Source organism: Falco peregrinus, unplaced genomic scaffold, assembly GCF_023634155.1.
Source record: "Falco peregrinus isolate bFalPer1 unplaced genomic scaffold, bFalPer1.pri scaffold_35, whole genome shotgun sequence".
Lineage (NCBI taxonomy): Eukaryota > Metazoa > Chordata > Aves > Falconiformes > Falconidae > Falco > Falco peregrinus.
The window spans coordinates 1,463,196-1,475,925 of record NW_026599603.1 but is presented as its reverse complement, the minus strand read 5'-3'; the positions used below and the strand labels follow the sequence as shown (position 1 = coordinate 1,475,925).

The 12,730-nt window shown below is 43.5% G+C and overlaps 1 protein-coding gene across 1 annotated transcript in view; it reads right to left on the bottom strand.

Moving 5' to 3' along the window:
* Nucleotides 1–286: 286 nt before the first annotated feature.
* LOC129783374 (heat shock factor protein 5-like) overlaps nucleotides 287–12,730 on the bottom strand; it is a 19,510-nt gene continuing 7,066 nt past the window's right edge. Inside the window, exons 4-5 of the mRNA XM_055793358.1 lie at nucleotides 6,123–6,640; nucleotides 287–1,081 (exon numbers count right to left, since the gene is read on the bottom strand). Coding sequence (XP_055649333.1) covers nucleotides 6,615–6,640 — 26 coding nt within the window. The 3' untranslated portion in view covers nucleotides 287–1,081; nucleotides 6,123–6,614. The remainder of the gene's footprint in view (nucleotides 1,082–6,122; nucleotides 6,641–12,730) is intronic.

Here is a 12,730-nt window from a genome sequence, read left to right as displayed (position 1 = left end):
AGATGTCTGCTCTGACACACGTCAGAGAAAACCATCCAAATGCCTAAGCTAAGGCAGGGCTTACCTGCTTGGTGACCCGATTGCCTCTTCTAATGTTACTACCAAGTACATTTGATTGATTACTAGCATGCTGGAATACCTTCATTAGTATGGATGGAAACGGAGCTTTTGAAATTGATGTATCGGCTCCTTCCACCCCATCCCTGAAGGACCAGGCGTGTCCGAGAAACAGGCCAACACAACCGCTGAGATGTTTCAAGCCCTGTTACCAGGCCCACCAGGAGGATGTGTTCCCCCTGGGTAACGCCAGGGATGCTTGACTGGCCTGCGGGCTGGAATAACGCTGCTTCTGTTGGTGCAGGCAAAACGCTGAGGTGGCCAGGTTACAGGAGTGGTGCGGCAAGCTGATGAACGAGCTGTCTGAGAAGTCAGAGGTGCTGCGGCAAGAGGAGCAGCTGAGGAAGAGCTGGGAGATGAAAGTGGCGGCCTTGGAGAGGCAGATGGAGCAGCTGCAGGTCAGGCAAGCACCTGCAAACCTGCTCCCCTCAGGGAGATGGGGCGGGTGGCTGAATTGTGTGGGATCCGTGGGGTTGGCCATGGGCAGAGCTCGGCGGGGAGATGAACGTCTGCATTTGGAAAGCGAGCTGCCTGGTGGACCTCTTCATCGCCTCCTGCCCCCTGTCAGTTTGTCACATGCAATGAACTCTTCTTGCACATCCCCGGCAAAGCCCAGGGGGCACGCTGCCCTGGTGGGAGCCGTTCTCGCTAGAGGTTGTACAAGTTTAATATTTTAACTGAAGGAACAATGAGGTACTTACACGGCAGACAACAACTAAATTCTTCTACTCTCCCCTTTCTGTAATAGTTAGTTTCAGAGTAGCTGTCGCCGTAATCTCTGAGAAAATGTAGAATCTTTCTTACCAAGAGAGTTGCCTGTGTCTGAACCGCGTCTTTTCCTGGAGAAAGATTTTACAGATGAATCTGTCTGTCCTACAGATTCATTCACAGGCTCAGCTCCTGAAGTGAATTGTCTCTCTTCTGTCTCCGCTGTCCTGGATTCACTTTTAACACTAGTATTCTCCTTAAAAAAACACACAACACAACAACAAAAGAAATAAAACCAAAGATCACTCAATGTTATCTTGTAATAAAACTAATATAAAACCAATAAAACAAAATAAAAGCTATTCTTCTCCACTCCAAAAGGGCATCCAACAGGTGTTGAACACTGCCTAGACAGTTGACATAGTAAGTGTTTTTAACTCAGAATTAAGGTTGCTAAATTGAAACAACCTCTTGCAAAATATCATATTAAGCAAAATATGAGATCAGAAAACTAGAATACACAAAGTTAGGGTACATGTCCCCACAGTCTGAGCTTTGCCCTCAGTTATTAAACTAGCTAGAAGAAATAAGCTAGAAGAAATACAGGCGCGCTCCTTGTTACCAGCACGTGTAATAATGACGACAGATCTAGCTCAAACAACTTCGCAGAGCTGTGTGATGCAGAACCACATGGAAACCACACGTTTCTGGTTGGGAATCTCACCCCACCCCATCCAGTCATTAAGACCTTAAGTTATAATGTGTTGCTTGCTTTTTAGAGCCCTCTGCTGCTGCTCTGCATGTGTTTTGCAGGCAGCCATTGGGCAGACTGGCACATTTCCATGATCATGTGGCAAAAATCTGTAGCTTAAAAAAAAAAAAAGAGAAAAGGGCCAAACAACCAAGTTCTGTTTCTATTTCACTGAGGCAGTACAGGCCCAAAGTTAAGCACCTGGAATTTAGCTTTAGACAGAAAAATTTTCTCAATATCACCTGTTCTAGAATATTCATCTCCTCTGCAAATATCTTATCCATCAATGACCTAAAGATGAATGACTGCTCAGAGTCTGCAACGTTTCCTTCTGTTAAGAGGAAAAAAGCTTTTGAAAACCATTATGTGTGAGTTTACAGAAGACAAGAGGTCACACTTGGTAATAAGACAGTCTTTCCAAAAATCACGCTCGCCACCTTGAGTCTGTCATTACTCAGTGCTGAGTATATAACCTGCTATGTGTATACATATCAATAGAAACACACGTACATTCCTTGACAAAGTTGTATAATATCATTCAAAAAGACCTGTGCAAATACAGTAATGGAGTACTCCAGGGAGAACTAGTTCCCTCCAACACACCTCCTGCACTTGCTGGATACCCACTTGACTCTTTTTTCCATCTTTGAAATGCGCTGTCTGGATGTACTGCTTCAGTACTATTAACAAGGCCACGTGAAAAACACGTGGCTAGCAGTGCCTTTTGTCTGATGTCTGAACCACAACTCCTTCCCAGGCACAAAAACAAAGGCGGCAGGCAGGCTGTAGGTCACTACCTACACCAGCTAGAATCCAAGTCTCACGAGTGATGATGACCTCTTTATTCCTGGTGACATTTACATAATAATAAATTTCCAGGAAAATTAGTGAGCAGCCTTAATCAAGCAGTGAGAGAAGGGAAGATTTCTCAAGTAAGCGTTCTAAACTGGATATTCCAGCGAACAACTGCTCTAGAAACAATTTTAAATAATGAGATTTGCAGAAAGAAGAGAATAATGAAGAGCAATACCAGGCGGGGGATGTAAAAACCAAATTGCAGTGTTTGATAAAGAAAAAACAAGTAACATGCATATTGGGATAACCATTATCAAGAAACTGTTACCAGCCGACGTGGTGAAAGAAGTCTTGACACTCTAACTAGCAGTTCTGCAAAGGACCTGGGGGTGCTGCAGTGCCCAGTAAGGCTAATGACACCTTGGGCTACACCAGGACGAGCGTGGCCAGCAAACTGGGGAAATTTCATTCCCCCTCACTGGTGAACCTGTACTTCCAATGCTGTGTCCAATTTTAACCCTTACAGCTGCGTGTGTGGAAACTGAAGAGCAGTCACACTGCACAGCACCCCTTTCAGATTCCTTTTTATCACTGTGCTCGTAGAATCTTACACACCAACTCTTCAGTAATCTAATGTAATAGGTAATAATACCATTTTCATCCTAACAGCATCAGCCTAGCCCACACAAGTCTGGTTCCCAAGCTATCCCTTTTTTTTATTGTTTGGTCTTTTAAGCGAACATGTTTCTGACCATGGATTCACCGCACCTGTGGACAGGCCCTCCACTCAGGTCTGATACTTCTGCAGCTTCAGAGTCCGAAACATTGTTTGGCGGAGAATCAAAGCTACCAAAGCTGACAGACGTGAAAGTTTTGCCTTTTCACCTCAGTTACTGAAAAACGCCAAAACTGCTTCATCTCACTCACTACTTACACGACTTACGAGACACTGACTGGACTACACCTATACCCAGCTGGAACCATGATGGGAAGCTGAGGTACTAAAACTAGCAACTCGCATGAACGGGGTTTGCTGGATTCACCTTCCCCAAAGAAAGCAAGCGTTTCAGCCTTCACAGAGGTATGCGGCCAAGGAGACTGAACAAAATAGAGGCAAATTCCTCTTGATCAAGCATTACAGACATGTTCTATTTCCACTTTAAGAAGCAAATAAAACATTTCTTAGGAGTAGGAGTGGAATAAAATATGCCCATTAAAGGCCAAAGCCTGTAAAAGTCTAGGACAGAAATTCACTGAGGCTGAGAGGGCAACACTGGATCTGAACTGTTGAATGTACTAACTCTTTTCATGTAAAGAACTGCTCTTTAATTTGCTGTCTTTTAGGAAATCGGGAAAGCAGAATAAAGCAGGTTTCTACTAAACTGTTACTTCTATGAGGAAGACAGTTCAAGGCTCAGTGCTGGCCACAAGAGTAATTAAATGCTGGGAAATACCTGAACGAAACAGAAAACAAAACAGCAAACATCTTTGTGTCACTGTAAAAATGTTCTCTTCATTTCAGAAGAGGATGTACTAGAACAAGTTGAGAACAATTCCAATGCTAACCAGAGGTGCAGAGCAGCTGCCACGCAGAGGAAGCTACAGCAGGGCTGTACAGTCAGGAAAGGCGACTACTGAGGCGGCTGTGATAAGCGATGCGGAAAGTCACAAGTGACATGCAGTAAGCAGCCAGGGATGACAGCTGAATGTCCCTTCTGAGACGGAAATGGGGAAGCATCACATGAAACTACTAACAGCCACGCACAAAAGGAAGCTCTTCGTGCAGGAATAGCCCGTGAGCAAAGTACCAGCTTGGTCAAAAGGTCCCGTATGCTAAAACCGACAGTTTCAAGGGCTGACTTCAGTCCACAGAGCAGAAACCCAAGATGAAGTACACAGCATCATCGCAAGTCCTCGGGCTGAAAGTAGCTGGAAAGTATAAGCAGGAATGCCCTGCTCTGTTTGCGGGCCTTGTTCTTGCTCTTCCCTACACATCAGATTACAGCTGTTGTTTTGAGACTTGACGCTGGGCAAGACAAACCTTTGATCTGACCCAGCAGAGCTGTTCTGATGCTCTTGTACGAACAGTGGAGGAATTTGCTCCCCCTCTGCTCGTATAGAGAGGAACAGAGCGGTCTTCTGTGCACGCCCACTATTCTGTCACAAGCTTGCTCTAAAACACATGGTACCAACAGCCGCTGAAAGCCTGAGTGCTTCCAGACTCAGGGATGAGGAAGAAAACTGTGCTGGAGCCTGATGTGAGGAGTACAGGCACAGAAGCCTCCTCTGGAGAGTTCGGCACCTGCCATGACCGCAGGCTCTGGACAAGCAGGGTGTTAAGTTAACCTTCCCTCTCCTGAGTTTGGGAGGAGGAGACTAGTTAAAGAGTAGTTCTAACAGAAAGAGGGAATCTGTCAAACAAAACGCTGAACAGTCCCTGAATTGCTTTTCAATTGCTCAAAAAATGAGGCCAGTTATTTAACCAGTTACGGTCCAGGACCAACATCAGGATTCTCACAAATATACAAAACCTCCCTCCCAAACAACTACGTGGTTCATGCGCTTAATTCCCCCAGTTCTTGACAAGGAATTTCAGGTCATGGACTCCAAAGGCCTTCAACAAGGGACAACCTATCATTCTAAAAACGCAGTCCAAAAATTCTCGAAACTGACAACATTTAAAGTGCGGTCAACGCTTAATATATTGAGTGGGCACCAATTAAGGAGTACTGCCGACTCTATGCACTAGCACAGGGATGTGCTCTTCCCTACACAGCACGGAGCAGAACAGTCTAGTCTAGGCTTGAGCTATGCAGAGGCTTGATCAGAATACACAGCCCTTTCTAGAAAGATACCCAAGAGGAAGATGACTAATCTTTATAACGCTGGCTGAAAGCAACAATGGGAGGTTTGCACCAGCTGATGATTTCCGATCTAGAAACTTCAGTGAAGGCGTCAAGCTACCGACAGAACAATAAGACAGTAGCTTCAATGCATACACAAAAATGAGATTTTGAGTGCCTACATGCAAGGTAGGTCTCATGCAGCAGAAACAGATGCAGTCAATCTCCTGAGTTTACTTTGTTTTCAAAACAAACCAAAAAAAGCGCAGAGCATGCATTTGCTGCCTTAACAGAGTGACATCTAGAATGCCCCTCACCCCTCATGAGACTTACAATTTTACATACAGGGAAGACCAGCTCCAGGTAGACTGAAGTACAATTACAACTTGTTGTACACCACAAAGTATAAACCAATGAAGATGCTTTATACCATTCAAATGTCAAAAGACTATACTTTCCACTGAAAACAGAACTTAATAACTATTTATCAGAAACAATCTAAGCGTTTATCTAAATTTAAGCAAAAATCTGCCTCCAGTGGCAATTCTCAAAATACTCTTCTTTGTTGGAGATTAAAAGACGGTATGTTACAACCTAAAAAAGCATCCACTTCATCACCACGAATACACCTGCACTACACATGTTTCCCATGCAAATGAACACCCTAACTTGGCCAACAGGCTGACACATGTCATGCTCATTAACATGGGATACTTTTTCATTCCGTCTTCTTTTTATATCTTGCTTTACCAAGCAAACCCTTCACTGTCCATTAACAGCTTAATTAAAGAAGCCTTCGGTTCTTGAGCAGGCAAGAATATTGAAAAGCTATCGGTCCAGACCCTAGTATTACTATCAAATATAGTTAGCTCAAGAAAGATGTTGGTTTACCTCCCTTTACCCCTTACCTGCTCTGGACTGAACAATTCTTCCTGAAAAATCATGAGGGAGAACTCAGCTGGGCGGTGATCTGGTTCTTTGCTCCGTTCTTCAGCTGCTTCCTGTGTGGTCAGAAGTTCTTGTAGTATTTTAGCAGCAGCAGCAGTTTCTATAGACAGAGTGGGATCGGCAGCACAAAGAATGTCAGAAGGCTGTAATGGAGACAAATTCAGTGTTCGATCTGCTGCCACCAGAAATGACGTGTCTGAAGTTACAGGAGTGAGACGTTCCAGCTGGCTTTCCTCAGTTGAAGAAGGTGTGTAACTATTAACAGGCAGTGCCTGATTTCCATTAAGCTCCAGGATTGAACTCTGGCTCTCTACAGGTGCCACTTCCACTTTTCAGCTTTGCATGATGAATGCACCTCATCGGCAACCTGAAACATGGCTTCAAGACCGACTTCTGCCTTCTTGTTTTCTTCAGATATATTACATAGCCAGTCAGATGGCATCAGTTCAGCTTCATAAGATGACTGCATTGGAGGATTCTGGAAAAAACAAAATACAGTGAACTTTTGTATAAAAAATTACCATGACAGGATGTGTATTGATTCTGTTTATCCATTTATCCAAAAGCTTGAAAGATTGTCTGTTATTCTCAGTTAAAATAGCAAGTTTAACCAGAAGGAAAAAAAAAAAAAGCTACTGCTTTCTCTTGGTTTTCATTAACCACCTTACTCTTGGCACACTTCCTTTCTTCTATTCATGGTCTATCCCGGAGAGGAGCTGGTGTATGCCTGCAGATGCATTGTCTGCACACCCTTTGCACCGCAGGTGTTAAATATACCCAAGCATTCAAATCAGAGACTTCTGGTCTTAGTAGGACCTGCGGGGGTACACTAGAACCACCCTCTTCACGTGCCACATATGTAATAGAAAATGAGAGAGAAAATCCACCCGCCTTCAGTTCCTTCTAAAACTCAAGCATTCCTGTTGTGTATAAACCCCAACATTTTTAAGCAAAAGAAAAAGGTCCATATGCTGTAAATGTGCATATGGACAACACAACTTGAGGAACTCACCGCTTCTTAACCAATAACATCATTTTCCTCCTCAAGCGACTGTCCATAGGCACATCTACACAAGGGGTGCCCCCCAGGGACGCCCCAGTCCCAGGAGGAGTGGGAGTTCAAATACCGATGACAGCAAATACTGTAAAACTGCCCTGCCTGTCACAGCCTCACATCTGGACTCTCCTGTCATGACAGGGTCCCACAGAGGCACAACTCGAAGTCTGCATCAATCTGCGTAAAAACCCGACAGAATTTCAGGTCAGAAACCCTTCTTGTAGAACCTACAGAGACTGCCTTTGCCATCACAGATCAGGTCTGAACACTACTAAAATTTTTCACTGTAATGACATCACAGGACGACAGGACACAATCAGCAATCCAGTGATGATTTTTTTAGTAGAATTCATATATATCGAATAACCTTTAAAACAGAACGAAGACAATGACAGAGTTTTTCAAAAGCATCAAGTCCTACCCAAGTGAAATAATAGATGACATTTTAACAGCCAGTGTCTGTACTGCTACTTCTTCTGGAGGTGACTCAAAGGACACTAGAAGGGTCATTTCTTCTGACAAATACAAGTCATACAACGATGTTGAACAGAAACTCAGGTCTATTTAAAATACAGCCTTCTTTTGGAAGAGATCCAGCATGAAGGATTAGTCCTTAGTGCCTGACTATCCTTAGACCTTCTAGCTGAGGTCATGGTTAATGAAAAGCTACTTCCAGAGACGAGTCAATTAGAGAACAGGAAGCTACAGGATCACCTACTAGGAAAGCCGTATCAGATCAAATGCCAGTGAAGGACTTGGTCTCTCCCTGAAGGAGATACCACAAAGAGATGAGATCCCGTCTTCTGGGTGTGTGAAGGCAAGTCCCAGTGTGGATTTGTGTAGATGTGCCAGTTTGTAGATAGCCACAAACTGTGGAGGGTGGGGGGAAACGGAGGGGGAAATAAAACCTGGAATTTGAGAAATTTAGGTTAAGTTAAGCAAAATCTTTTCATTAAAGGCTAAGCCACCTTTATGTTTTTATGAGATAGGTTCACACATTATTCCTCTCATTTGATTTTTTTTTCAGTTCTATTTTTTTTAAAATGTTAACAAGGTGTTTCATTTCTGTTGCACTGCTTGTTTACTGTCGTAAGTAGTCAGGATTTTAATTAAGATCTGGGTTACCAAACCGTCCAGGAATAAGATCATCCCTGCCAAAAACCGACCAACCAACCCACCCATACTGAATCTTTTTCTGCCTCTTCTTAGGGGACCTCAGCTTGAAGCTGTTACAGCACATATTGTCCTCTTGGATGCACTACAGGATCTCGTATGTATTTCCAACAGGAGAAAGGAGCCACACAAAGGTACAATTTAAATCCTTTTAGTTCACCTGGAAAAGATGTGACAGACGAGGATGGGGGGGGGGGGGCAGCAACGAAACAAGGAAAACCAATAAAAGATTGAGAAGTCAGGGCTTGAAAGACTAATAGCTTGCTGGTCATGCAAGCTCAAGAGGAAAAATGGTCTGACTTAGCAGAAGTGGTGAAAGAGAAGATGGGCATTTCACTTATAAGATTAGCATAGCGTGAGCAGGAATTAAAGCACAACCACACCTTTTCAGGGACTGCTAGCACTACACAAATCTGGCTTGAGTGCTTGGGCAATCGGAATTCAGACTTGATTTCTTTTTGAAATAACATGGCTGATTATCATTCCTTATTACAAATAAAAGCAAATTAAGGTCAGAAAGTTTTTCTCTTTTTTCTTGCACGTTTATTTCTTCCATTTCCCGTTACCTCTTGCTTCAGTTCCACAAGGAAATACTGACAGCTTAATAACCACGGTAATAGCAATAATCAAACAGCAGGGCTGCTATTAAAAAAAAACAAAATGAGGTGGGGGCAGGAAAAAAAATTTAAAAATCGCTGAAATCCAACATGTAGCCTCAGTTCACATCTATGATAAAGCAGCGGGGAAGTATTGAGCTAATGGTTGTGAGCTGCCAGCACTGCTGCTGCAGAAGATAGCAGGAGGTCTCTCAAAAGACTCATTCCTACCCAAGGATACCGATTCATCACACTAATCCAAACCCCACTTAAGAGAACCCTAATGGAAAACGGGTAAGAAGTTGTACCCGAGCTCCCTGTTTTGTAACCAACCGTGATGAGAGTGTAATACAAACCTCTGAAACCCCGATTTCAGAAACCTGGTGAGATACACCATCATCAGCCACCATGTCTGGGTATAACCACCTCTGCCCCCTTGCCATTCCACGCAGTAATTCTCTGTAGCTTTTCCTGGAGAGCAAACTGCAGCCAACCAACCAGTTAGTTACCGGCCTGGTCTGCCCGTGTTCCAGGCAGGGGCACCTAACACTTTCAGCAGCTCAGGTGCGTACTGTACAAGCCCAGCAGCTGGCCTCCAAGACCCAGAAACTCCACCCGTCTTAATCTCTCCTAAACTTAAAAAGTGATGCTCTCTGCAAGACCCAGTAAGAACAGCACAAGGTTTAAGCTTCCTTGTCCGAGAGTGCCAGCTTTTCCTTCTGAGACCACAAAGCACCGTCTGGATCCAACAGAAACGGGGCTGGTAACCAGCTTGCTGACTGCTAGTGCGCCGATACGGTTCGCTGTCTTTGGGACTGGCCCGGCAGTTTCGTATAGGCTTTGCCACTCCTACCTAGCAGCGCACAGCGGGACCAAACAGCCTAAAACGCCCCGCAAACCACGCTTCAACAGCATCGCACTGAATTCCTGCAACTGGTGGAAGGTATTGAGTGGAACGATAGGAAATATACCATGCAATAGTTCTATTTTTTGTGAGGAACAATAAAAATGCTTAGTCAGCCAGGGCTGATGAATTTTACCGCTTTTGAGGATTTGTGCAAGTGGTTACTGATGGATGATCAATACGCCAGCCGGGCAGGATGCTCAATACTGCAGCTTGCCACATCCCCCAGCAGAAGTTTGGGGAAGTATATGCCCCAGAACACACAAAAGGCAAACTGATTATTCCCCACAGCTCAGCAAGAACCGCAGGCAAACTGCTGTCTTCTGTACCACCTGCACAGCCTGTCACCACGTTCCAGGAGAAATGACCCAGGCTATGCTAAGACTCGGAAATCTCTAGAAGTCCCGTTGATCCACGCGGTACGATAGCTGTGTTACCCTGCTCAGAGACAGCCGGTTACTGACCTGGTGGAACTGATACAGGGCACTGCTCGCCTTTGGCCTTCTCACGCAGAGGATCGCCTTCCCGCAGTCTCTGCCCAGATGCTCGGCAGCTTTTTGCTGGGGGTTTCCAGGAAACAAAGCAACCACTAGCAAGTGGCCTAAAGCTCTTCTGACTCCACACACTGCCCACGGACTTGCTTCTCCAAACAACTGAGTTTTACTAGACCCTTTGGACACCGTATATTATCCTTCAATCTAGCCACAACACCACCTTTGACAACTCCTTTGGAATGATTTACTATCCCATTGATCTCGGCCTTCCGAGATAAGCTATTTAATTGTGACTTCCCATCGCTCAGACGGATCCTCGCGTCCTGGATGAAAAAAGCAGCTCACGATCAAAGTGAGAGGACAAAGATGCACTGCGCGAAAAATAAATACTACAATATCGACGGCATGACTGGCTGTTGGCTATTTATAGCCTTACACTAACGTGTTATCCAGGCCATAACCCGCCCATCTTGGATAAGCTTATTTTTTAAAAAAACTCATGAATAAAAGACAAAGGTTGATATTTGCAAGACAGGAAACTGGATGATCAAGCTTGGGTAGGTCAACCCTTTTTCAACACACGTAAGCATAACTTGCTTTGCTTGTCCTCTGTGAGGGGGGAAAAAAGTATACGTGTTACGCTGTAATAGAAAAGGAAGCCCTTGCATTCTTACTAAAGATCTTCTGATATCTGATAAGCCAGGCCCTCCAAATAAGGTGCAGTTTCCACTAGAATTACATAACGCATTTACAGGAAGTACTGGAGTTATCTTTAATAAGAGATCTCTGAGGCGGGGCCCATTCCACAAAGTCACCTTAGTTTTTCTCGTTCAACAAATGAAACTCAGGACTGCAGGAAGCTGTCCGGGACAAAGAAGTGGAGCTGCTTCTCAGTATTTTCATAATATTAAAGAATCTCTTTTTGTCCAGGCAAGAGCATTCTTCCAATACAAATGCAGGCTCATTAACTAAAAGTGATTCTGGTGAAGTCAAGCAAAAAAACACTCCGCTGATGAGGACACCCACTATGCTGCTACCCTGAAACCTAACCTGAATTACAAAACTACCCGTTTAACATTCAGTGGTTCTTTGAAATAGGTATTTGTAAACCACATCACTTTCACTTTATCAAGCAGATCAATTTTCAAATTTATATCCTTAATTTCACAAGTGTATAAACCTGCAGCTCATTCATACAGTCTCCTTCGCTTTCACCTCCTTTCAGTAGGCTACGCTCACCTGGAGAAAGCTGTCGTGGGTGCACGCTGAAGCAGTAGGACCAGCACAGCCAGCCAGAGGATCTGTGTGGGCTGCTGCTGAACAGCTCTGTGGTGTGGCTGCAAGAATTCAAACACAGCTATCAGACTGCCGGAACTTGTGTCTGGTGTGCAGCTCTATTGCTTACTTCGATTAAACATTTCAATAATCACACAGTAAGCGAAATTCCAGAAATTTATTGTTACCTCCCAAGTCATTTTAAGACCAATTTCTTAATCTTAAAAATACTTATTTTAAGATATGTATAGATATATTAAAAATATATATTGTAAAATTGATAAAACACACACATACATGCAGAAACTTCATCATCAGTCTTTTCTGTCTTAATATCACCTTTTTGACTTGGCTGCTTGAGTTTCTTGTCACAATACACCACAAAGTGCATTCACATAGCTGAGCCTAGGTGTTCATACACACATACACACTTGTGACCATGTGAATTTTAAGACTTACAAAGAAAATGAATTATCTTAACCCAGAGTGTGTCATTCCGAAGAATATCATGACTACTCCTGAACTACCACTCACCAGAAAGGTTTTCATATGTAAATGAACCCTACAGGCACAGATGTATGCCAAAGGCGCGATTGGACTTGCACTGTCAGGTGGCACCAATAACTAACATGTCTCACATGGTCTCCATGACTGATTTTTCATTATTAGACACTCTCAGATAATGAAGCTTCAACGCATTTCTTTCACCCGATTCTACTACTGTCAAAGGTTTTGCAGATAGCCGAAAGCAAACAGAACTAAATCCTTACAATAATTATGGTCTAAGGCTAGTGGGGAAAAAGAGACTTAGACGAGCATATTTTATTTTACTGACTTTTCAATAAGAATCATAATGAAAAACCAGGGAATTTTTTTGTCACGCAAGTTAACAAACAAGTTTGAATACACATAAAAAGAAATCTTTTCAGAAAGTTCTACTTTGATTTCATTTAATGGGACTTCAAAAGTGAAATGGAGAGTCAAGAATAAGATTGAACATACATTCTTCAGTTCTCTCACTTATTAAATACGTATCTTAAGGTTAACTATCACTTTCCAAACAAACTAA